At 43.0% G+C, this 26675-nt stretch overlaps 2 protein-coding genes across 2 annotated transcripts in view; both read left to right on the forward strand.

Moving 5' to 3' along the window:
• The window catches only part of csn8 (COP9 signalosome complex subunit 8), a 35097-nt gene extending 13110 nt beyond the window's left edge, over positions 1-21987 (forward strand). The window contains 4 exon segments of the mRNA NM_001146406.1: positions 499-631; positions 16714-16821; positions 20047-20109; positions 21275-21987. Coding sequence (NP_001139878.1) covers positions 499-631; positions 16714-16821; positions 20047-20109; positions 21275-21354 — 384 coding nt within the window. The 3' untranslated portion in view covers positions 21355-21987.
• LOC100194537 (tripartite motif containing 63b) lies at positions 13321-14687 on the forward strand. Its single transcript, NM_001139623.1, is given in 1 exon segment — positions 13321-14687. A coding segment is annotated over 1 exon segment (1053 nt). The 5' UTR covers positions 13321-13494; the 3' UTR covers positions 14548-14687.
• Positions 21988-26675: the final 4688 nt, after the last annotated feature.

The following is a 26675-nucleotide window of genomic DNA, read 5'->3' on the forward strand; positions in this document are numbered from 1 at the left end:
ACCATGCTGTTGCTATGCCACACTTGTCAGGTGGATGGATTCTCTTGGCAAAGGAGAAATACTCACTAAGAAGGATGTAAACATTGGTGCACAAAATGTGATATTTTTGTGTGTATGGAAAATTTCTGTTATCTTTTATTTCAGCTCATGAAACATGGGACCAACCCTTTACATGTTGCGTTTTATATTTTTGTTCAGTATAGATAGCTGAGGCACAGGTCTGTGTAAATTTCTTTGTGTATAAAGCATATTTTTGTTAGACGATGAAAACGAGTGAAAGCTATACTGGGAACTCAACTCTTGAATAGGTAGGCCAGTCATTGTCTAATTTCCCACATTGAAGATGGTAGTACAAAAGTGGGACCTGTCCTGCACACGGAATTTCTTAAATTCATGAGAATGAGTGTACAGACTCATAGTCTGCATATCGTTTAGTATAGTCTAGTTACCAATGTATGTTAAAGTTCATTTAAATGGGTTGAAACGTGTTGTGTGCAGGGAAACCCAGAGCTGACGGCCGTGTGGGCCGTGGGTCAGCGCATATGGCAGCGAGACTTCCCAGGGATCTACTCGGCCATTGCAGCTCACCAGTGGTCTGAGAACATCCTGCCCGCCATGGATGCCCTGCGAGGTACTGTAATGGCCGTGCGCTTTTCTGTGACCAATTGATACACATGACCTGCATGATGGACTAACATGTCAAACACAGCCTACACACTTCTGTGGCTCAACATGCATATATAACTCAATGTGGCTGATTTATACAGTTTTGTGACTGAGGGCCCTGCTCAAACGATATTGGTTACTGGGGCAAAAATAACATTCGACCTTCAGAGCATCTTTTGAGTAAGCATGCCATTTTTGTTTGAGTGTATTGCTTAGTACCCTCTACATTAATCCAAATGTCTATTCTTGTGAGAAAAACATTGTTTTTGACATTCTGGAGACTGTTACCGGGTGTTATTGAATATGCAACACATTGTTTGACTGACTGCAGACTTGTTTAAGACTCAATGTATTGACCTATCGAGACTGACTGAACTCATGACCAGGCCACGTCTCTCACCTCTGAATGACTTTCTATATTCATTGTTTAAAACGCAGGCTAGATGAGAAGAAAGACACTGGGTAAGGATAGATGTGTAAGATGTTTAGCAGTTCACGCAATCAGCAGCTTCATTAGAAGTTTGTTTATGTTAGAATTTATAGGGAATTTGCTTTGGACAATTGGTAGCAGGATGATTGAAATGAAATATGTTGGGTAGTCGATGTAAAAACCAAAAAATGCTTACATAATGAAAGTGGGCCCCACACAATTGTAATATAGTACATTTTGTAATGTCTTTCACATTGCAGTCTGCTGCCTATTGAGAGTTCTCAATTATCAAAAGAGGGCGCACCACTTGCATCCTACATTGTAACCCAGCCATGAAGTGGTTATGGAGGGCAAAGAACAATACAGAAAAGGGAGCTTAAAAAGCTTTTGTAATACCTAATTGAAAATTAATGGGTTATTTATAAACTCACAAATTGTCCCATTGATGCACAGCATGATGGGATACATTTTGCCTAGTTTAATATAGCCCTCTAAAGCTCTTCGGGTTGAGGAGATTATCGAGAGATTCTCGAGCAGTATTGGGTCTCGAGATAAATTAGCAAATTTACAGCCTAAATTATCACATCTCAAACGCTACCTCCGTAGGTCGCGGGCGACCCTTCCTCGAGAGTCATCCCCTTCTGAGCATTGCATTGTGATGATAACAGGCTGACTACACCGCTAGCATCGCCTGCGCAAGCATTGCAAAATACATTTTGAAATCTATATTATTCAATTACTGCACCCACACTGCTCACACGCGCCAACGAGCGTCTGCGTTGCCAAGGGCTAAAATAGAAGTCAGTTCTATTTCTGACGCAGATTGCGCTGCAAGTTCTGCCTCTCCCATCTCATTGGTTATACCCACGTGGGTGAAGACAAAATAAGTCGGTGGCGGTAGTGCACGTAATTTATGAAAGTTGCCAATCGCAATATTAAGTTGAGAAGAAAAAGCATGGAAGGAGGAGAGATGACTTGAAACGATTCGGTTAACCGTTTTATGTGTGGATTAATTGGCGGAGTAGAGGACCTTGTGCATTTCAGGTAAAATAACAACTCAATGTTTATATCCCAGGACAAATTAGCTAGCACATAAATGTTTAATGCTTTTTGACCTGTCCCCAAATTAATATGATTGGTTCAGAGTTTTTGATATTTTAACCTGCGTGTCGTGATCGCGTTTGGTGTGGCGGGACAAAATACATTTATGTACGATGGCGCACACGCGCAGCCGGTTTGGGTTCTGTGTAAGTGTATAAGCCAATGTGTATTGTAGTCATGTAAGAGGTCTAGGTTCAGAGGTCAAGGGATGCTTCTGGCACCATTTATATAAACAGAAGTTCGCCAGAGAGAAATCCCCATACTTTGCATTCGCGCTTGCTGTTTGTTCATATCATGCTTGCCGTTTGTACATTTTATAGACCATGGCAAATGAGAGTTCATGGACCTGGTCTATTGCGGAGACAAAGCTTCTGATATCCATTTGGACGCAAAATCCGATTCTAGCGAGGTTGGAAGCATGTTACAGGAAAAATAGCTCTATTTTGAGAATGTCCACGGGGTTGCTTGAACATGGCCACCATTGTTTGCGGAAGTAATGCCAGACAAAAATCGAAGACATTAAATCTACATAACACAAGACGAAAGACAATAATGGACTGAGTGGTAGTGGCCGGGAGACCTGTCCGTTCTACAGGGAACTGGACGAATTCCTTGGCACACGACCTGCCTCCATGCTTCGCCATATTATTGAGTCAAGGGTGACTGAAGCAGAAGAGCAAGAATATGGCAAGTACTTTTTTGGCTTTGTGTTCTTGTAGCTAACAAAAGAAGTCTGGACACTGTCCTATTGTATTAGCCAGCCAGCCAGCTACTTATAAGTTATATGAATCGAAATTATCACTACTTCACGTTATTTTCTGCTAGCTAGCTGCTAACAAAGCTCACGTTTAATAACGTAAGTGATTGTTGCGTAGCCTATTCATAAACTTTTCTTTTCACTCTCACCCAAATGATTGCAATGACTAGGAAATAGTTAGCTATTTCACAACTACTTTATGTTGTTGACTGCTAGCTGCTTGCTAACAAAAGTCACTGTTCATAGCGAATGTATTCTGTTTGGTAACTTTGCTTATCACTTGCTCTCCCACAGACTGATGAAGGGCCAAGCAGCAACCCTGGGCCCAGCAGCAGTTGCAACACTCAGTATGGCTGCAGTTCCAACTGAGCGGTCTGTGTACCTCCCAAGTCCAGACAACTCATCTCTTGGCTCGGGGAACCCTCCTCGAGCCACCAAAAGACCTCTTGCACGTGTTGGTCAGTATAACGTGTTATTGTACTTTATGTTTGGTTGGTGATGCCACATCTTCTGTAGGCCCCTGTGCAGAGCCAATCAATGATTTTGTTGCTGCAGGGCCATGAAACAGCGTACACCTACAACTTGATTGGCACCCACCTGTGGTAAATTCAATTGATTGGACATGATTTGGAAAGGTACACACCTGTCTATATAAGGTCCCACAGTTGACAGTGCATGTCAGAGCAAAAACAATGCCATGAAGTCGGAAGGAATTGTCCATAGAGCACCGAGGCAGGATTGTATCGAGGCACACATTTTCGGAAGGGTACCGAACAATGTCTGCAGCATTGAAGGTCCCCAAGAACACTGTGGCTTCCATCACTCTTAAATGGAAGATGTTTGTAACCACGAAGACTCTTCTTCGAGCTGGCAGCTCTGCCAAAATGAACAATTGGGGGAGAAGGGCCTTGGTCAGGAGGTGACCAAGAATCCGATGGTTACTCTGACAGAGCGCCAGAGTTCCAATGTGGTGATGGGAGAACCTTCCAGAAGGACAACCATCTCTGCAGCACTCCACCAATCAGACCTTTATGGTGGAGTGGCCAGGCGGTAGTCTGGACAAAAGCTAGCACAATCTCTACTGTGAAGCATGGTGGTGGCAGCATCATGCTGTGGAGATGTTTTTCAGTGTCGGGGACTGGGAGACTAGTCAGGATCAAGGCAAGACGATGGGAGCAATGTACAGAGATCCTTGATGAAACAATCCAAAAAGTCAAGGGGTCTGAATACTTTCCGAATGCACTATAAATCTCTTTTTGGTCAACTGTTTACTTCTATCTGTACTCAGTGGTCAGTTAAACAATGCAAGTATTTAGATGCTATACACCATTGCAAGCATTTGCATCTCAGTGAGTTGATGTCCAACCCTACCGTCAAATCATTACACATATTTACATGTCTGAGTATGTCTTGGCTAGGGCCTGTATTTTGGACTATGTCTCATGACCTAGATTTGAACTTTTTTAAGCCTTTTCCAGAAATGAGAATTTAACCAAACATTAAAGCAATTGTTTGAGGAGGGTGCTGGACCATCTGACATAGAAAGAAATGAAGGTTAAAATCCTGGTCACGTGAATGAATGTTCAAAACATGACAATGTGTCATAGATTAACTGCTTACTGCTATTGACTCTAAAGCACTTTTGAGTTAGCCCTTTACACTCATAAGTTTTGCAAATGTTTTTGTTGCCTTGAGTGTGGGAAATGCTGTAAATTAAGATGTGATGTATTTTGAAAGATGAGACATTGAGGATTATAATAAATACTGTTTTGATGTCATACAACTAAGTCAAACAACTGAGTCCAAATGCGCACTTCACATCTCCAAATCATAAAACTCATGTCATATACAGTGTTAATGTTTGATCACTATGTTAGATGTACAGTTACAAGATGGCATGTTGTCATACGCTGGGTTGTTCTGAACATAATGAGCCTATGTTTGTTTATTGTGGAAAACATTTGCTGCTGCACATGCACCTGAATGCATTCATGACACCATTGCACTTCACAATTGTGTTCTGTTTCTCTGAATTGCCTTGTGACGGCCTAAGGCTCTAAGATCATATTTTATATCTTAGCTAGTCCTGTTGCCAATAGAACGAGCTTTCAAATCATGCCCTCCTGACACAGATTGTGATTTATAATAGACCATTTTTGGTTTGCATAATCAACAGTAATTGTGTGATGGTGGGGATGCAGGGCTGTGTTCCAAACAAAACATCTACAAGTGTGCTTGCTCTAGTTCCTACAATGGCACATCTAGGAGAGGTCTAAAAAGTACATTCAAGTTGAAGACTCTTCTTTGAGTCATAAAAGTGGCATTGAAATTTCTTAAACTATGCACACTGGAAAGGTGGAGACACCAATTAGTTCTCTCACTCAAACCCTTGTAAATTTGTTGTCTTATGTTGCACACACACCAGGTTACTGAAGGTACCCAGAATATTTTCAGATTTCGTTATCAACAAATGCGGCAAAGTACAGTAAATGTATGTAAAATCAAGTGTAATGTTTGGATTCAGTCTTGTCAGGTGAGCTGCTGTGTACTCACCTTTGGTCTAATAACTGTCCCATTATCTATAAACTGTTCCCTTTCAATTGCTACCATGGTTGTGCATTTCATTGTATTTATTATGGATCCCCATTCTCTTCCTGGGGTCCAGCTAAATTAAGGCAGTTTAAAATGTTATAAACATTACAATACGTTCACAGATTTCACAACACTGTGCCCCCTCAGACTCTACTCCACCACTACCACACATTTACATTACAAAATCATGTGTACGAGTGTGTATAGTGCGTATGTTATCGTATGCATGTGTCTGTGCCGCTTCAGAGTCCCCGCTGTTCCATAAGGTGTAGAGTTCTATGTAGTTATGACAATATGTAGGACTATGCACCTCCCATAGTCTGTTCTGGACTTGGGGACCATGAAGAGACCTCTCGCGGCATGTCTTATGGGGTATGCATGGGAGTCTGAGCTGTGTGCCAGTAGTTCAAACAAACCGCTCGGTGCATTCAACATGTTAATACCTCTCATAAATACAAGTAGTGATGAAGTCAATCTCTCCTCTGCTTTGAGCCAGAAGAGATTGACATGCATATTATTATTATTATTATTATTAGCTCTGTGTACATCCGAGTCCTTTTTTGTGGCACCTGACCACACGACTGAACAGTAGTCCAGGTGTGACAACTAGGGCCTGTAGGACTTTCCTTGTTGCTAGTCCTGTTAAGAAGGTAGAGGAAGCACTTTATTTTGGACATACTTCTCCCCATCTCAGATATTAAGATGGCGGAAGAAATGGCAGCCGTTTTACAGGCGCCTAACCAATTGTGCTATTGTTGTTTTTTTCTTCGTGTTTGTAATTTATTTGGTACATAATGTTTCTTCCACTGTATCTTACTGCAAAAAAGAGTTTCTGGATATCAGGACAGTGATCACTCACCTCGGATTAGACAAAGATTTTTTTCTTCAACAAGCAGGACTCACAGAATGTACTTCAGACACCCGACAAGGCCAAAATCCCTGTCATTGGCAAGAGAAAGAGACGCAGGTATAGAGGAGACAAGGTGGGGTGCCTTGTAATGATCTGCCGACGGCGAGTGGGAAATCTGCCCTTACCATCAGTATTACTTGCCAACTTACACCGGCTAGATGGAACAGAACTCTCCGGTAAGACATGGGGGGATGTCTTGTGTATATTTGTAAACAACAGCTGGTGCACGAAATCTAAGGAAGTCTCTAGATTTTGCTCTCTTGAGGTAGAGTATCTCATGATAAGCTGTAGACCACAGTATTTGCCAAGAGTCTTCAACTACCGTAATTTCCGGACTTGAGCGCACCTGAATATAAGCCGCACCCACTGAATTGATTATTTTTTTTTTTAACATAAATAATCCGCACATGTCTATAAGCCGCAGGTGCCTACCGGTACATTGAAACAAATTAACTTTACACAGGCTTTAGCGAAACACGGCTTGTAACAAAAATAAATAGGCTTTAACGAAACACGGCTTGTAACAAAAATAAATAGGCTTTAACGAAACACGGCTTGTAACAAAAATTTTAAAATTAGCAGTAAACAGTAGCCTACCACGAAAGTCATTGGTCACTATCTTCCTCCTGTGCACTGAAACCACTGAAGTCATCTCCTTTGGTGTCGGAGTTGAATAGCCTCAGAATTGCTTCATCCGATATTGGATCGTTTTCATTGTCGCTCTTGTCACTTTCATCCGGAGGGAAATCACCCGCTGAGCCCTCTTCAACACGCAGCAGTCCAGCCTTTCGAAACCCGTTGATAGTGGATTTTTGACAATGCTCCACGCTGTCAGGACCCATATTTTTGGGGATAATTTTTTTTTGAAAGTGGGAACAATCCATATATTAGCCGCGTCATTGTTTAAGCCGCGAGGTTCAAAGCGTGGGAAAAAAGTTGCGGCTTATAGTCCGGAAATTACGGTATATTTTTCGTAGCTGTTTATTTACCACAAACTGATGCTGGCACTAAGACCGCACTCAACGAGCTGTAAAAGGAAATAAGCAAACAGGAAACCGCTCATCCAGAGGCGGTGCTACTAGTGGCCGGGGACTTTAATGCAGGGAAATTTAAATCAGTTTTACCTAATTTCTATCAGCATGTTAAATTAGCAATCAGAGGGGAAAAAAATTCTACATGACCTTTACTCTACACACAGATGCGTACAAAGCTCTCCCTTGCCCTCCATTTGGCAAATCTGACCATAATTCTATCCTCCTGATTCCTGCATACCAGCAAATATTAAAGCAGGAAGCACCAGTGACTTGGTCTATAAAAAAGTGGTCAGATGAAGCAGATGCTAAACTACAGGACTGTTTTGCTAGCACAGACTGGAACATGTTCCGGAATTCTTCCGATGGCATTGAGGAGCACACCACATCAGTCACTGGCTTTATCAATAAGTGCATTGAGGAGGTCGTCCCCATAGGGACTGTAAAATACAAACCACAATCCATGGATTACAGGCCACATTCGCACTGAGCTAAAGGGTAGCGCTGCAGCTTTCAAGGTGAGGAACTCTAAACCGGAAGCTTATAAGAAATCCTGCTATGCTCTCTGATGAACCATCAAACAGGCAAAGCTCTAATACAGGACTAAGATTGAATCGTACTACACCGGCTCCGACGCTCGTCGAATGTGGCAGGACTTGCAAACTATTACAGACTACAAAGGGAAGCACAGCCTAGAGCTGCCCAGTGATACGTGCCTACCAGACGAGCTAAATAACTTGTATGCTCGCTTCGAGGCAAGCAGCACTGAGGCATGCATGAGAGCATCAGCTGTTCCGGACGACTGTGTGATCATGCTCTCTGTAGCCGACGTGAGTAAGACCTTTTTAAACAGGTTAACATTCACAAGGCCGCTGGGCCAGCTCCGGGCATGTGCTGACCAACTAGCAAGTGTCTTCACTGACATTTTCAACAGGTCCCTGATTGAATCTGTAATACCAACCTGTTTCAAGCAGACCACCATTATCCCTGTGCCCAAGAATACTAAGGTAACCTGCCTAAATGACTACTGCCCCGTAGCACTCACATCCATAGCCATGAAGTGCTTTGAAAGGCTGGTAATGGCTCACATTAACACAATTTTCCCAGAAACCCTAGACCCAGTCTAATTTGCATACCGTTCAAACAGATCCACAGATGATGCAATCTCTATTGCACTCCACAGTGCCCTTTCTCACAGAGACAAAAGGAACACTTACGTGAGAATGCTATTAATTTACAGCTCAGCGTTCAACACTATAGTGCCCTCAAAGCTCATCACTAAGCTAAGGATCCTGGGACTAAACACCCCCCCTCTGCAACTGGATCCTGGACTTCCTGATGGGACTCCCCCAGATGGTGAGGGTAGGTAGCAACACATCTGCCACGCTGATCCTCAACCTTGGAGCCCCTCAGAGGTGCGTGCTCATTACCCTCCTATACTTCCTGTTTACACACGACTGCATGGCCCGGCACGACTCCAACACCATCATTAAGTTTGCCAATGACACAACAGTGTCAGTAGGCCTGATCTTCAACAACGATGAGACAGCCTATAGGGAGGAGGCCAGAGACCTGGCTGGGTGGTGCCAGAATAACAGCCTCTCTCTCAACGTAATCAAGACAAAGGAGATGATTGTGGACTACAGGAAAAGGGGGACCGAGCACGCCCCCATTCTCATTGACCTGGCTGTAGTGGAGCAGGTTGAGAGCTTCAAGTTTCTTGGTGTCCACATCACCGACAAACTAGAATGGTCCAAACACACCAAGACAGTTGTGAAGAGGGCACGACAAAACCTATTCCCCCTTAGGAGACTGAAACGATTTGGCATTGGTCCTCAGATCGTCAAAAGGTTCTACAACTGAAACATCGAGAGCATCCTGACTGGTTACATCACTGCCTGGTACATTAACCTCTTACATCTAGATGTTCCGCTAGCGGAACACCTGCTCCAATATCCAATGATGGGCGTGGCACGAAATACAAATTCCTCTAAAATCCCAAAACTTCCATTTTTCAAACATATGACTATTTTACAGCATTTTAAAGACAAGACTCTCGTTAATCTAACCACACTGTCCGATTTCAAAAAGGCTTTACAGCGAAAGCAAAACATTAGATTATGTCAGCAGAGTACCCAGCCAGAAATAATCAGACTACCCATTTTTCAAGCTAGCATATAATGTCACAAAAAACAAAACCACAGCTAAATGCAGCACTAACCTTTGATGATCTTCATCAGATGACAACCCTAGGACATTATGTTATACAATGCATGCATGTTTTGTTCAATCAAGTTCATATTTATATCAAAAACCAGCTTTTTTACATTAGCATGTGACGTTCAGAACTAGCATACCCCCCGCAAACCTGCGGTGAATTTACTCAATTACTCACGATAAACGTTCACAAAAAACATAACAATTATTTTAAGAATTATAGATACAGAACTCCTCTATGCACTCGATATGTCCGATTTTAAAATACCTTTTCGGTGAAAGCACATTTTACAATATTCTCAGTAGATAGCCCGGCATCACAGGGCTAGCTATTTAGACACCCACCAAGTTTAGCACTCACCAATATCATATTTACTATTACAAAAGTTTGATTACCTTTCCTGTTCTTCGTCAGAATGCACTCCCAGGACTTCTACTTCAATAACAAATGTTGGTTTGGTCCAAAATAATCCATCGTTATATCCAAATAGCGGCGTTTTGTTCGTGCGTTCTAGACACTATCCGAATGGTAAATACGGGTCGTGCGCATGGCGCATTTCGTGACAAAAGATTTCTAAATATTTCATTACCGTACTTCGAAGCATGTCAACCGCTGTTTAAAATCAATTTTTATGCCATTTTTCTCGTAAAAAAGCGATAATATTCCGACCGGGAATCTGTGTTTCGGCAAATAAAGGGAAAAACAGAAAGACGGGGGCGGCCAGTGCACGAGCCTAAGCCCTTTGTCCTCTGATAGACCACTTAGCAAAAGCGCTCGTGTGTTTCAGCCAGGGCTTTGAATTACATCATTCAGCTTTTTGCCGCCTTCTGAGAGACCATGTGAGCTGTAGGAAGTGTCACGTTAGAGCAGAGATCCTTTGTAATGGATAGAGATGACAAAGAAGTTCAAGAAATGGTCAGACAGGGTACTTCCTGTACAGAATCTTCTCAGGTTTTGGCCTGCCAAATGAGTTCTGTTATACTCAGACACCATTCAAACAGTTTTAGAAACTTTGGAGTGTTTTCTATCCAAAGCTAATCATTATATGCATATTCTAGTTTCTGGGCAGGACTAATAATCAGATTAAATCGGGTACGTTTTTTATCCAGCCGTGAAAATACTGCCCCCTAGCCATAACAGGTTAACTGCTCGGTCTCTGACCGCAAGGCACTACAGAGGGTAGTGTGTACGGCCCAGTACATCACTGGGGCTAAGCTGCCTGCCTTCCAGGAAACTACACCAGGCGGTGTCAGAGGAAAGCCCTAAAAATGATCAAAGACCCCAGTCATAGACTGTTTTGTTTGCTACGGTACCGGAGCACCAAGTCTAGGACCAAAAGGCTTCTAAACAGCTTTTACCCCCAAGCCATTGCATTGCGCCCCCCCCCTGCACATTTACTCTGTACCGGTACCACCTGTATATAGCCTCTCTACTGTTATTTTCACTGTCATTTTACTGTCGCTTTTTTGGTTATCTATTGTTTACCTAATACGTATTTCTTGCTTAAAATTGCGCAGTTGGTTAGCATTTCACTGTAAGGTTCTACACCTTTTGTGTTCGACGCACGTGACAAACTTTTATTTGATGCCGTTATATCTATGTTTTGACCATGATAGTTTACAATCCAGGGTTACTCCAAGCAGTTTAGTCCCCTCAACTTGCTCAATTTCCACATTTATTTATTACAAGATTTAGTTGAGGTTTAGTGAATGATCTGTCCCAAATACAATGCTTTTTAGTTTTAGAAATATTTAGGACTAACTTTGCCACCCACTCTGAAACTAACTGCAACTCTCTGTTAAGTGTTGCAGTAATTTCAGTCGCTGTAGGAGCTGACGTGTAATGTTGAGTCATGCACATACATAGACACAATGGCTTTACTCACGTCATTAGTAAAGATCATTGAAGAAAGTAATTGGCCTAGACAGCTGCCCTGGGGAACTCCTCATTCTACCTGGATTATGTTGGAGAGGCTTCCATTAAGAACACCCTCTATGTTAGAGGTTGTTAGACAGGTAACTTTTTATCCACAATATAGCGGTGGCTGTATATCCGTAACAAAGTTTTTCCAGCAGCAGACTATGATCAATAATTTAAAAAGCCGCACTGAAGTCTAACAAAACAGCCCCCGCAATCTTTTTTATCATCAATTTCTCTCAGCCAATCATCAGTCATTTGTGTAAGTGCTGTGCTTGTTGAATGTCGTTATATATATGCACTGTTGGCTAGCGTGCACGTATAGCCTACATTATGATATTATTATTATTATTATTATTATTATGGACAAAAGAGCTAGATTATTTTTTGTTTAAACTGCAGCCAAGCATCGATCATCATGTCACCAGAATAAGAACCTCGATATTTATTGGAAAGTAGCATCAAGATCATATGTTCTGTTTCCATCAGGCCGGTCATTTACATTTTTATCCGACATGTACCTTACTCGCATAAAAAGGTTTGATGGAAACCTGGTCACTGATTACTGTGTTCCCGGGTCCAGGTCATTGGCAGTGGTAGGTGCAAACATTAGCCTTGACAGAGAAGGTGGTGTTTTCCCAGTCTTCTCAAATCACTTTAAAATATCCATCAGTAAGCTCCTGCCTTGGTAAATGGGAGATTGGCATATGGAAATGCCTATGACCTTCTCTGCTCACACTCCCCATGTGTAACCCCCTCTAACTTCTGGAACCTGGTAGACCCACACTTTATGTGACGCATGTGGGCAAGGTTAAGAATAGCTTGTCCCTGGTGCTCACTGTTCTTTATTTATATTTTTTCCAACATCACAGAATGTGGTACACATTCACAGGAGAGATTTTCAAGACCGTCTCAGTGAGACATTTCCATGACCAGAGGCTTAACCTATAGCTTTCTGCTCATGTTACGTAATAGTAGTCAAATTAAATGTCAGAGCGATTTTTTTTTTATTCAGCTTGTTTTGATTCAACACACTCTAGTCAGTAGACATATTTACAAGGGGTGAAAAATACATTAATAAATATTTGTAACTTATTTATAGGATGATGGTGCAATGCATGGCTTGAGCATGAAACATCAACAGTGGGTCTGACTGCACCACAGAGGGTGTTGTTGTGGATGCTCGATAGGAGTTTTGATTAATCCACTGAAGTGCTCAGATATGACCACAGGCGATAAGTGGGCTACACCACGAGGAAGGTGGTCTGCTTTATGAAGCCAACACGGGCTCTGTTGTAGTACTCCTGGAAAACCAGCTTGTTGTTACTGGTAAACACAGTCAGAGGTGCGTTGACTTTACAGGGCATGTTGTTTACCCTTAAGGAAACCTTCCTCAGGTGTTACTGCTTTGGGACAGTCACATGGGGGCCCTGTGTATTTCTGCTGAGTGTACCCCTGGCCCTGTCAGATTTCTGTCACTGCGGAAATGTACATAGCTCCTAGTGTGACAAATGACGAATGCAGCAGCCGGTGGGTGTGGGCTATTTTCTCAGAAAAGAGCTTGACAACAAGCAGGGAGGAATGTGTGCCCTGTTCTGTGGGAGGGATCAGGTGTCGCTGGCTGGGAAGGGCTGGTATAAAGGACAGGGCTGCTATTCTCCAGTCAGAACAGTTATCAGCACTTCAGCGGATTCTGAAGCTTCAACTACCAAAGAGAGAGGCTCAGCCCTCAGCCTCCAAAGTTATTGGCTTGTTAAAGCCTATAGGGAAAGAAGAAAAGTCGTCAACGACCCTCTGCGAAGTTTGAGAAGGCTGTGTTGAATAATAAGCAAATATTTTCAAGCTCAACATTAAGGAGAAGCCTATTCCAACATGGACATCCAGAGGACCGGCTCGTTGGTGCGTCCACCCAGCCCCATGGAGAGCCTGGAGAAGCAGCTGAGCTGCCCTATCTGCCTGGAGATGTTCACTAAGCCCGTGGTCATCCTGCCCTGCCAGCACAACCTGTGCCGTGGCTGTGCCAGCGACCTCTACGACTCACGCAACCCCTACCGCTTCTCGGGCGGCGTCTTCCGCTGCCCCACCTGCCGCTTCGAGGTGGTCCTTGACCGCCATGGCGTTCACGGACTTCAGCGCAACCTGCTAGTGGAGAACATCATCGACATCTACAAGCAACAGCAGGAGGGTGGTGGGGGTAGTGGCGTTGGAGGCAGCACAGAGACTCCACTGAAGCCCAAGGACTCCAAGGAACCCATGTGCCAGGAACACGAGGAGGAGAAGATCAACATCTACTGTGTGACCTGCCAGATGCCCACCTGCTCCATGTGCAAGGTGTTTGGCCAACACAAGGACTGTGAGGTGTCACCACTGGCCGGTGTCTACCAGGTGCAAAAGGGCGAGCTGAGCAACGCTATCGACACCCTAGTGGCAGGCAACGGGCGCCTTCAGGCCCTGCTCAACCAGATGGAGGATACCTGTCAGGCGGTGCAGGACAACGCACAGCGTGCCAAGCAAAGCCTAGGTGAGCGCTTTGACCTGCTCTACGCAGTGCTCGAGGAGCGCAAAGGCCTGCTGCTGGAACAGATCGGCAAGGAGCAGGACGAGAAGGTGACTGCGTTGCGGGCGCTGGCCCAGCACTACAGCGAGCGACTGCAGGCGGGATCAGAGCTAACGGACACAGCGGTACGGGCCCTGGAGCAGAGCGGTGCCGCAGAGTTCTTGCTGGCCTCCAAGGGCCTTATCACACAGACCAAGGACACCGCCAAGATCTCCCTGGGCGAGGACAGGCCTGAGCCGGGCTTTGAGAAGATGGACCATTTCACGCTGTCCACGGAGCACGTGGAGGCCGTCCTGGCCAAGATGGACTTTGGAATGGTCGAAGACGATGCGTTCGAGGATGCCGAAGGGGACGAAGAAGAGGAGTGATGAAACTTGAAAATATACGAACTGAACAAATGAACAAACTATTTACTACTTTTGAAGGTTCTTTTAACCTGAATGTTCCTGGCAGGGACTCTAGTTGCAATGTTTCAGTGATATTAAAAGAAGTTAGGAGTAAAGTGGAAGTTGGTGGTGTCTGAATGTTTTTATACGTAGTTGATTGACTTGGATACCATGGCTTTCCCCAGTTTTGAGTTTAATAACTTTTTTTTTGTATCTCTTAACTTTGCCTTTTTGTAAACTATAATACTTTTTTATACTTTTGTATTTCCATATCAGATTTATTCTGATCTATTTGTTATGTACTTTAGGTTGAATATCCTCTCAGATTGTTTACACTTGAATAAAAAGATTGAGAAGGGAAAATAGTTTTGATTTGTAGTTTCTCATCGACATCTAGAATGCCTATGGTTGTATCAAATTGATAAAAGATTTTGTGCACTAAACTGGCAACAGAATATTTCAACAGATCTGACTTCGTCACAACCTGAAATAAAGGGTGTTTCAAATGACTCAAGCAGATTTGCCTTTGTTGCCATTAATTTCTACTTCATTCAGAAAATAAGTTTGAAGTTCAAAACAAAATATTTCACAAGAGAACTGTCATTCGGGAGTTGCCCCAATATGTTGTTGCTCTCACTTGGCAAGTACCAGCATAAAAAAATAAAAGCCATTGCCAAGTCCTTAGTGGCTAGCCTTTGCTAAGGACTTGGCAAAGGCTATTTTTAAAATGCGAGAGGGTGTGAAACGACAGGCCCTGGAGTGTCAGTGAAGGGCAGAGAGTCCTCTGTGGCTAACCTTTACTGGTGAAGAGTGGGGGGGGCTATTTATTTTTTAATCTTTACTGGTGAAGAGTGGGGGGGGCTATTTCTTTTTTAATGTGAGAGGGTGTGAAACAGGCTCTGGAGTGTCAGTGAAAGGCAGGTGGGGGTCCTGTTTCTCATCCATGAAGCACCATCCCACTCTTGTCATAGACCGTACTTCTCAGCAATTGCAAACTCCTTTCTGAAGAGCTGTAGGGCCACCTGACATGAGTCATTTTTGGATAGCGTCCTATCGGTCAGCGAGCTGCGACAAAAATAGGACTATACATGCTGAGAGGACCATGTTACAAAAATCTTCTTGCGATGACCAGGTTCAATGGCTTCTAATATGTGCTAATAGTCCCCGACATCTTTTTTCCAATTGATACTGTGGTGCATGTTGGGTATTTTGTAGGTCAACAATATACAGGACCAGTCAACCCTTTTCAAATATACTAAGGGACACCAGTTGATAATGCTCTGGCTCTCAAATGTGCCATATACAGTAGGCTACATAATGTGGTTGAAAGGATATCAGTTGATTTCAGTTGATGAACAGTGTGTTCATTAGGAAGAGGCTTGACAACACACACGCACGCATACATACATACACTACAGCTTAGTTGGTCAGGTTCACAAGTATTTTACTGACTCTCTTACATCATGCTTTCCGTTTCCATTTTAAAGTTGTTTTCATTTTCCCCTTAAGCGCCTGTAGTTAACACCAAATGTCGCTTCTGTTCAGAAAATGAAACAACATTCATAACAGGACACTCTTTGGGGAGGAGAAAGGGGGGGGGGGGACACCCCGGACAGGCACCGCACCTGTCCTCGCAGCTGTCTTTACTCATTCCACTTGTTATCGCCGCTAACGCTGTTGTAGTGAATGAGGGGTTGTTGTTTGTACACAGACTGTTGCTAGTCAATAAAGTGCGAAGGCCGATTAACTTGGGGCTTGTTTATCAAAGCTGTCAGGGCAGCAACAAAATCCACCAAAGGTGTAAGCTAATGTCTGGTTTGCTGTCAGCTGTGAGGCAATATTGTTTTTTCAATGCTGTCATAAGGAGCAGTTAACTCGGGACCAAATCATACTCTAACCTACTTTCCTTACCTCCGCCTTGCACCGTAGGCCTATTTCACTTGATATTTCTCAGTCTGTGTATAGCCAAATAGTTATCAGCACTGCTACATGAGTAGTATAAGAACATAGCTTTTTGAACATGGGGCAGGACTCCACGTTTTGCAGTTTACATTAAACGTTATTTGATTTTGTTGCATGTTTGAAAGACTGAAAATGTCTCTCTCTTAGGTACATACATGAGATATGCATTTATCTTTACTTCCACAGAGACCACACGTAGGAGGGCCTATGGCCTGGTGGCCCAGGCGTACACCTCCATCACGGCAGAAGACTTTGCAGCCTTTGTGGGCTACTCTGTGGAGGAAGCTGTGAAGGGTAAGCAGCTGCAGTGCGAAAAACTAATATACCCTCACTACCCACCTGGCTACTGGATCAATAACACAGTCATATACCATAGTTATGTACATTACCAGTCAAAAGTTTGGACACACCTACTCATTCAATGGTTTTGTTATTTTTACTATTTTCTTGATTCTAGAATAATAGTGAAGACATCAAAACTATGAAATAACACATATATAGAGTCAGGTAGTAACCAAAAAAAGTGTTAAACAAATCAAAATGTATTTCATATTTGAGATTCTTCAAAGTAGCCACCCTTTGCCTTGATGACAGCTTTGCACACTTTTGGCATTCTCTCAACCAGCTTCATGAGGTAGTCACCTGGAATGCATTTCAATTAGCAGGTGTGCCTTGTTAAAAGTTCATTTGTGGAATTTCTTTCCTCAATGCGTTTGAGCCAATCAGTTGTGTTGTGACAAAGTAGGGTTGGTATACAGAAGATGGCAAAACAACCAAGTCCATATTATGGCAAAAACATCTCATGAAGGTCAGTCAATCCGGAATGTTTCAAAAACTTTGAAAGTTTCTTAAAGTGCAGTCGCAAAAACCATCAAGCACTATGATGAAACTGGCTCTTGTGAGGACCACCACAGGAAAGGAAGACCCAGAGTTACCTCTGCTGCAGAGGATAAGTTCATTAGAGTTAACTGTACCTCAGATTGCAGCCCAAATAAATGCTTCACAGAGTTCAAGTAACAGACACATCTCATCATCAACTGTTGAGAGGAGACTGCGTGAATCAGGCCTTCATGGTTGAATTGCTCCAAAGAAACCACTACTAAAGGACACCAATAAGAAGAAGAGACTTGCTTGGGCCAAGAAACATGAGCAATGGACATTAGAACAGAGGAAATCTGTTTTTTGGTCTAATGACTCCAAATTTCAAAATGTTGATTCCAACCGCCTTATCTTTGTGAGATGCAGAGTATGTGAACGGATGATGTCCGCATGTGTGGTTCCCACCGGGAAGCAGGTGTGATGGTGTGGGGGTGCTTTGCTGGTGACACTGCACGCTTAACCTCTGGACGGGCTCGACATCCAGCGAAAAATCCTATCGCCATTTGCATAACAAAATTTCATATATTTTTTTTTTCAAATATAGGACTATTTTATATTGTTTTATAGATACACCTCTCCTGAATCGAACCACGTTGTCCGATTTCAAAAAGGCTTTACAGCAAAAGCAAAACATTAGATTATGTTAGAGGAGTATATCGTAAAAGTAGCCACATAGCCATTTTCCGACCAACCACATGCATCACAAATAACCAAAAAACAGCTAAATGCAGCACTAACCTTTGACAATCTTCATCAGATGACACACCTAGGACATCATGTTACACAATACATGCATCCTTTTGTTCGATAAAGTTCATATTTATATAAAAATCAGCATTTTACATCGACGCGTGACGTTGACTAACTATTTTCCCTCATGCGTCCGGTGAAACAGCGCTACAATTTACTAAATTACTATTCGAAAACATTTTTAAAATGTAATATTGTCATTCTAAGATTTATAGATTAGCATCTCTTGAAAGCACCTGCAATGCCAGATTTAAAAATAACTTTACTGGGTAATCACACTTTGCGATGAAAGGGGATGCGAAAAATAGGCTACCGTTACAGGTCAGCGCCATCTTGGAACAATCGCATATCAAATCTAGTCTTGTATACTATTGTCAATAATCCCTTACCTTTGATTATCTTCATCAGAAGGCACTTCCAGGGATCCCAGGTCCACAACAAATGTATTTTCGTTCGAAAAAGTTAATCCTTTATGTCCCAATAGCTTGTTGTTGTTAGCGCGTTCTGAAGGCTGCTCCAAAAGTACCGTTGTTCGCGGGACTTCTCTCTCAACAAAATGCATTAAATTTTTTTTTTTAGGTTCGTTCAAACATGTCAAACGTTGTATAACATAAATCTTTAGGGCCTTTTTCAACCAGAGCTCCAATAAGATTCAAGGGGGACGGTTGCATTGTCTTTCTAAACCTTTCGAAAGGGGAGGGTAGCCAGGGGCGCCGGCGTCATAATGGTGATGGCCCTCTCCATGTGACCACTTTCCACAGACTCTCATTCTGTCAGTTTTCACAGAAGGCTCAATGACTGGGGACATCTAGTGGAAGCAATAGGAAGTGCTCAATGAACCATAGCTCACGGTGTGATTTATAGGCAAAGTCATGAAGTTGAGTCCACAATTCAGAATTCCACATCCTGTTACGATCTGTCTCGGGGTTTTGACTGCCATATGAGTTCTGTTATACTCACAGACACCATTCAAACAGTTTTAGAAACTTTAGGGTGTTTTCTATCCACAAGTATTAATTATATGCATATCCTAGCTTCTGAGTTTGAGTAGGAGGCCGTTTAAAATGGGCACGAATTTTTTTCAAAAATCGCTGTAGCGCCCCCTATCCTAGGCGACCGTCAAGAGGTTAACCAGCATGGCTACCACAGCATTCTGCAGCGATACGCCATCCCTTCTGGTTTGTGCTTAGTGGGGCTATCATTTGTTTTTCAACAGGACAATGACCCAAAACACACCTCCAGGCTGTGTAAGGGCTATTTGACCAAGAAGGGGAGTGATGGTGCTGCATCAGATGACCTGGCCTCCACAATCACCTGACCTCAACCCAGTTGAGATGGTTTGGGATGAGTTGGACCTCCAGAGTGAAGGAAAAGCAGCCAACAAGTACTCAACATATGTGGGAACTCTTTCAAGACTGTTGGAAAAGCATTCCTCATGAAGCTGGTTGAGAAAATACCAAGAGTGTGCAAAGCTGTCAAAGGCAAAGGGTGGCTACTTTGATTTGTTTAACACTTTTTTAAACACTTTTTTGCTTACTACATGATTCCATATGTGTTTTTCATAGTTTTGTTGTCTTCACTATTATTCTACAATGTAGAAAATAGTAAAAATTAAGAAAAACCATTGAATGAGTGTGTGTCCAAACGTTTGACTGGTACTGTATATCCTTAATCTCTTCATGAAATGATATAAACTAATTTTTATCAGTAGAGGCAGAGAAAGCTAAATTGTTCATGCAGGTGGGGATAAAGATGGTTAGTACTTTTCTAGAGTTGAAAGACCGGAAAATAGTCATCAAACTATTCCCTTTTCATCTCTCTTTCCATTTCTTTTCCCCTCCTATTCTCCACCCACCGCTCCTCTCTGGTTTCTTTCCCTCCTTTCCACAGGGGTGGTGAGCCAGGGCTGGCAGGCGGACCCTGCCACCAGGATGGTAATGCCCCAGAAACCAGGTAGGTGGAGCTGTTGCTCTTCTCTTTTCTCCCATCACTAGGCTGTTTATCATGCCCTAGTCTCTTTCCCAACTCTGCCCAATCACGCCCTCTTTCTGTGCTGATAGCACATTTCACCAGACTTTCAATCTCTATTTAACCGTGTGTGTGAGAGAGAGAGAACCGGATCCAGAGCTGTGAATTTTGGGGTCATTCATAATTGGCTCAGACACTGACTCCAGTCCTCCTCATCGCCTTTCCCTTCCTGTCCTCTGTCTTTCTCCTGTATTCGTGGGCTTTCATTTATTTTTCTCCTCACATTTTCTCCCTCATATTGCTGTTCTTTCCTTTGGCTGGCCTGTAAGACATTCTGTCCCTGTGTAACTGGGAAAACATGTCTCATGAAAGAGCAACATCAAATATCCCTCTATTTCTCTCACACCATATGCTCCTACTCCCCCACTCTTCTTTTTCCTGTGTTCTTTCATTCACTTCTTAACCCTCGCACACCCACGCTCAATCGCTGTTCCTATCCCTGTCCTCCTTCCTTCCCTTCCCTCCTCTTCCCCCTCTCCTCAGATCTTCTCTCTCCAATCCTAACAGTCCACAAGCCCAGTGGGTGGCTTGTTAATCATTCTGGCTTGAGTCATTTTGTGGGCTGTGTCTGGGGCCATGTAACAGCCTCTCTCTCTAATCAGCGGGCCATCATGTTAAGCATCTGTGGCACATATGTCTGTCTGACTCGATGCATCAGCCCCTCGATTAATCCTCTTACACCTACACTGAACAAAATATAAATGCAACATGCAACAATTTAAGCCATGGGCCTACCCACTTCGTAGCCAGGCCAAGCCAATCCGAATGGGTTTTTGCCCAAAAAAGGACTTTAGAGTATACATAAACAATGTATTGGCTGTGCATGGGAAGCAAAACCTCTGGGGTGTATTCATTTGTGCACACTAGAAAACAGTTGCAAAAAGAGAGAGATCACTCACGTCCAGATGTGCAACTCATGTTTCTCCAGCATTGCAGTGAGAATAGATGTACCGTGCTGCTTAGTCTTTGAATTGGAGCATGTCCCCTGTCCTCTAACCACACACACACAAACACCGGTGGGAGATGCTACATGGTAGAAGACTTGGCTCTATGAGGAATCCCCCTCTTACTTACTCTCTCTCCCAAACAGATCCTCCCCCTGTCTCGCTGGTTCCAAACGAGCAGCAGCTGGCCAGACTCACTGACTACGTGGCTTTCCTTGAGAACTGATCAATTCCCTTCAGCCCCGTTTGTCTGCCGTGAGGAAGACTCCAGAACGCCCCTCTTCCAGAGCTTAGACGGACACGCACCATACACACACACACACACACACACACATGCAGGGCCTCAAGCTCACCCCCCTTGTGCATGATTGTGGTCATGTCTCTGGAAGCGAGACACCATGTTTTCAGAAAGATGGGCCTCGGACTTACGATTCAGTTCGTACGCCCACTAACTCTGTTGTTGGGCAATCCTTAGTAAATGACTGCGACTTTACTGCGTCTTTACGATGTGGCAGCCTCAATGATTGTAGTAGTTAATTTAATGTCATTTCTGTAAGAAAAACAATACTATTTTCACGCGCACATTGGCAGAATTTGATTGTCCGCAGCCGCCCGACTGTGAAAATCTGAGTCCCGCATCAGACTCTAACCCGCAAATAGGCCAATAGAAAATCCCCGTCGAGACTGCGGTAAGATTTTTGGACGGGGTGCAGGATGATTATTTTTATTTTTTTTTACTAGATTTTGATAGGCTATTTGTTAGTGAACTTTTCTATAATTATATGCATGCAGCTTCTCTTCTGTCATTACTGCCCTAGAAGACTAAATAAACTTTTGTTCACCAGAATGTCGTAAATCGATGAACGCTTCAATCTTGTTGACTTCTGTAAAGTTTTCTCTTTTATCTCTGCTTCTCTCCTGCAGCAGAGGTTTAGGGACCGGGGGGGGTAAATGCAATAAAACATTTTTTAAAGATTTTCTGTGCAAAATGTCAAAATGTACATCAATCTGACCAGTTTGGAGGAAATTAAAAGCAGTGAAAACAATCCAACATGTTTCTGATAAGATTTCAGTTCAACCTGGATGCATATTTTATATGGTTCAAATACTATCAGCTTTTATAATGCTGATAAAGATAGCGCCTTTGTGCGGTCGCTAACCGCACATTAATTCTCTCAAGATACAAAAAATAATATTTCAATATCCACTCCTGTTTCCAAGTCAAAATGTACATTTTGTTGTATCATTCTACTGCAAGAAATGCTTAATTTTGCAGGAGTTAATATTAGGTTATGTATGAGGTTATAAACCTACACTACATGACCAAAACTATGTGCATACCTGAAAGTCAAACATCTCATTCCAAAATCATGGGCATTAATATGGAGTTGGTCCCCCCTTTGCTGCTATAACAGCATCCACTCTTCTGGGAAAGCTTTCCGCTAGATGTTGGAACATTACTGCAGGGACTTGCTTCCATTCAGCTACAAACATTAGTGAGGTTGGGCACTGATGTTGAGCGATTAAGCCTGGCTCGCAGTCAGCGTTCTAATTCATCCCAAAGGTGTTTGTTCGATGAGGTTGAGGTCAGGGCTCTGTGAAGGCCAAGTTCTTCCACACTGATCTCGACAAACCATTTCTGTATGGGCCTCACTTTGTGCACGGGGGCGTTGTCATGCTGAAACAGGAAAGGGCCTTCCCCAAACTGTTGCCACAAAGTTGGAAGCACAGAATCGTCTAGAATGTCATTGTATGCTGTAGCATTCACTGGAACTAAGGGCCTAGCCCGACCCATGAAAAGCAGCCCCAGACCATTATTCTTCCTCCCCCAAACTTTACAGTTGGCAGTATGAATTGTGGCAGGTAGCGTTCTCCTGGCATCCGCCAAACCCAGATTGGTCCCTCGGACAGCCAGATGGTGAAGGGTGATTCATCACTCCAGAGAACGATTTTCCGGAGTCCAATGACGGCGAGCTTTACACCACTCCAGCTGACGCTTGGTATTGCACATGGTGATCTTGGGCTTGTGTGTGGCTGCTCGGCCATGGAAACCCATTTCATGAAGCTCTCAACGAACAGTTTTCCAGAGGCAGTTTGGAACTCGGTAGTGAGTGTTGCAACCGAGGACAGATGATTTTTAGGCGCTTCAGTACTCGGTGGTCCCGTTCTGTGAGCTTGTGTGGCCTACCACTTCACGGCTGAGCTGCTAAGCCGTTGTTGCTCCTAGACGTTTTCACATCACAATAATAGCACTTACAGTTGACCGGGGCAGCTCTAGCAGGACTTGTTGCAAAGGTGGCATCCTATGGTGGTACCACATTGAAAGTCACTTCAGTAAGGCCATTCTACTGCCAATGTTTGTCTATGGAGATTGCATGGCTCTGCGCTCTGTTATACACCGGACAGCAACTGGTGTGGCTGAAATAGTCGAATCCACTAATTTTGAAGGGTTGTATACATACTTTTGGTGTGTGTGTGTGTGTGTGTGTGTGTGTATATATAGTGTATATCTCCTTTCAATGTGCACCAAAATTACAATGTTTCTCTGAATTGCCCTGTGAAAGCCTAACACTGTAAGATCATATTTTATGACTCATCTAGTCATGTTGGCAATAGAACACGTTTTCAAATGATACCCACCTGACCCAGATTGCGATTTTTATGGGCCAATTTTGGATTGTGTAAACAACAACAGTAGTTGTGTGATGACGGGGATGAAGGGTTGTTCAAAACAACTACAAGTGTGCTTGCGCTGCTTTCTCAACAGCACAGCTAGGAGAGCTCACAAAAGCAGTTGAAGACTCTGAGTCATAAAAGAGCATTGAATTTACATAGGAACTGTGCACACTTTGGAGAGGTGTAGCCATTTGAAGACATCAATTAGTCCTCCCACTCAAACCCTTGTCATTTTTTTGTCTTATGTTGCATCTACCCCACATTTTCACGGAATATTGTTATGTTATTGAATGTATTTTCAGATTTCGTTATCAACAAATGTGCTGAAAGGTACAGTAAATGTAAAATGCACATAAAATCAAGTGTACTGTTTAGGTTCAGTTTTGTGTCAGGTGAACTGTTGTCCTCAACTTTGGTCTCATAATTTTCCAATAATCTCCAAACTGTGCCCTTTCAATTACTACCATGCTTATGCATATGGTTTGCATATTCCCTCTGTAAGAAACATTTCAATTTAGCCCCATTTCAGATAGGCTAATAGCCAAGGAAAGGATTAACCCGCAATATCCTGGTCGGAAGCTCAGATTTCTGATTCTTATGTCTTTGACCTACTGTTTACATGCACTTTAGACTGAATCCTAATTTGATAAACGCATGTGTAATTAAAGTTTAGCATATTCCTAAAGTGTTCGGCCACAACACATGGGCCTGGCAATGGTGTGCCAGTGTCATTCAGCGCATACAGTGCCTGAGGCTGAGATGGTGGTAACTGGACCATATCACTATTCAGAGAATCTGTTACTGCCTGGTCAGTCTGACATGCATATCAACAGCACTCGTCATCCACACGCGGGCCAGCCATGAAGTTATATTGGGCAAGGAAACATCACTATATTTGAACTTGGTGACAGAGGGTAGACAGAGGGTCGTTTGAGGGGTTCGAGATCAAGCTGACTGTACCATGAATGTGTGAACAACTTACCATTTTTCCAACGGCAAGTAATTACTTATGCTTGTAATGACGAACAGAGGAGACTTTGACATGGGACAAAATAATTACTGTTACACTTCCCACATAAAGCCATTGCACACCACATTACATGAAAATAATCAACAGTTAACTACTATTTCTTCCCACATGGAAGTAATGCAAATATAATACCCCTTTGTGGACATGTTTTCTTTAGCTTTGAATTTAAACATCCTTATTTTCTGAGTTGCTGTTATCCAAGTTCCTCCTTTTTTCATTTAGTTTGTTAGTAGGCCTATATAGAGGTTTAGCAGCTGTGGTCATGGGGAAGCCCAGTCCTATCGCAATGTTATGCCTACAGTCATTACACTCGCTGGAAAGTATTTGCAATGGAGCTCAGCATTATCGCTGTGACTCACAACCGTTAAAATGGCATGGGACTTTAACGTTAATGATTTCCGAGACTCAATGTCAACAGGTGCAACCTATGCCTTTATAACTTTGGAATCAATGTCAGACAAACGGCAGCTTGGGGCCCAAATTAAACTGTCGTTCTTTTTGATTTTTGGCTGCTTACAATGGGTACAGCTGTAAGCTGTGACAGCTGAAAGATTACATAGAAAAAATGGTGCATTGATGATAGGAGTCTGGACAGACTTATTAAAACATGACTGGATTGAATTTCCAGTTGATCAAAATGCTTTCAATTGTATGGGGGGGAACACCTAATCCACTACCAATGCACCCAGCTGTGGGATGCCACAGCATCACACAATAACCTCCACACTAACCACACATACTACCCTCCGTTCAACTCACTATTCCCAGTGTACTCCTGGGCCTCTCATAAATCATACCCTGTTCGATAGCCTTTTGTGATGTAATGCGATAAGTATTGATGGGCCAGCCCAGCTTTACTGCAACATAACATCATACTGGAAACCTGAAAGAAATGCAGATGTTGTGAAGCTGCTGGGGGAGAGGCTTTGAAGTGAGGACACAGTTTAAGAGTTCAGATGTCTTCACGCGTCCAAAAACTCGACCCGTTCCGAATGGACCCGAGGACAGTCAGACTGTGAAGGACAAGCTGACGCTGCAGATCGTACAGTGTGGAGACAGACAGGATGTTCTGGTGCTCACCTGTCTTAGATACTTTTATTTACAATGTTAAGGTGCTGGTAGAATTGGCCAATACACTTTGTACAGAAAATGACAAACAGGACGTTGACATAAAGACTAGAAGAAATAAAATATATTCTCAGTATAAACTATTCAGGCAACAACTCTTTGCCTATAACAAAACTCCGGTATGGCTCTACTCTAGCCAATCTGTTACCTGCCCAGCCTGCTCTCCCCACAGGCAAAGGCCAATTGAGCACTTAAGCACTCTCTCCACGAACTCCCTTCCGCTAGGAATGTTCCATCATGATAGCCCCAAAACACATTTCTACCATAAATGCATAATTTCCCATGGACATATAACTTCATAAACAACAGTTTTACATAAATCCACACTTCAATAACATGCCATAACTTCTTTAAGTCACACAATACACATTCATGAAGTAATTCACCCCGGGATAATTCATCACTTCGGTTATTCCCATCAACCTATAAATGTCCCTGGATGACTCGCAGACCAATGTACGCGTCATGCACACCGCCATTTTAATAAAGAAACAGCACAGAGCTTCAAACAAACACATCAGGTAGGTTAAATTATTCTCTAATAACACTTTGATCATTATTTTAATCTATTTCACATTGCTAGTGCATGTACGTTTAAACGGGCAGCTTTATACACGGTAGAGACATGGTTAACATGTTACATAATTTTAGTTACTCGTGTACACAACAAACACTCGACTTTCGTGCCTTATGTCAAAGTATTGTTGGCAAAC

This window comes from Salmo salar, chromosome 25 (assembly GCF_965601325.2).
Source record: "Salmo salar chromosome 25, fSalSal1, whole genome shotgun sequence".
NCBI classification, from domain to species: Eukaryota; Metazoa; Chordata; class Actinopteri; order Salmoniformes; family Salmonidae; genus Salmo; species Salmo salar.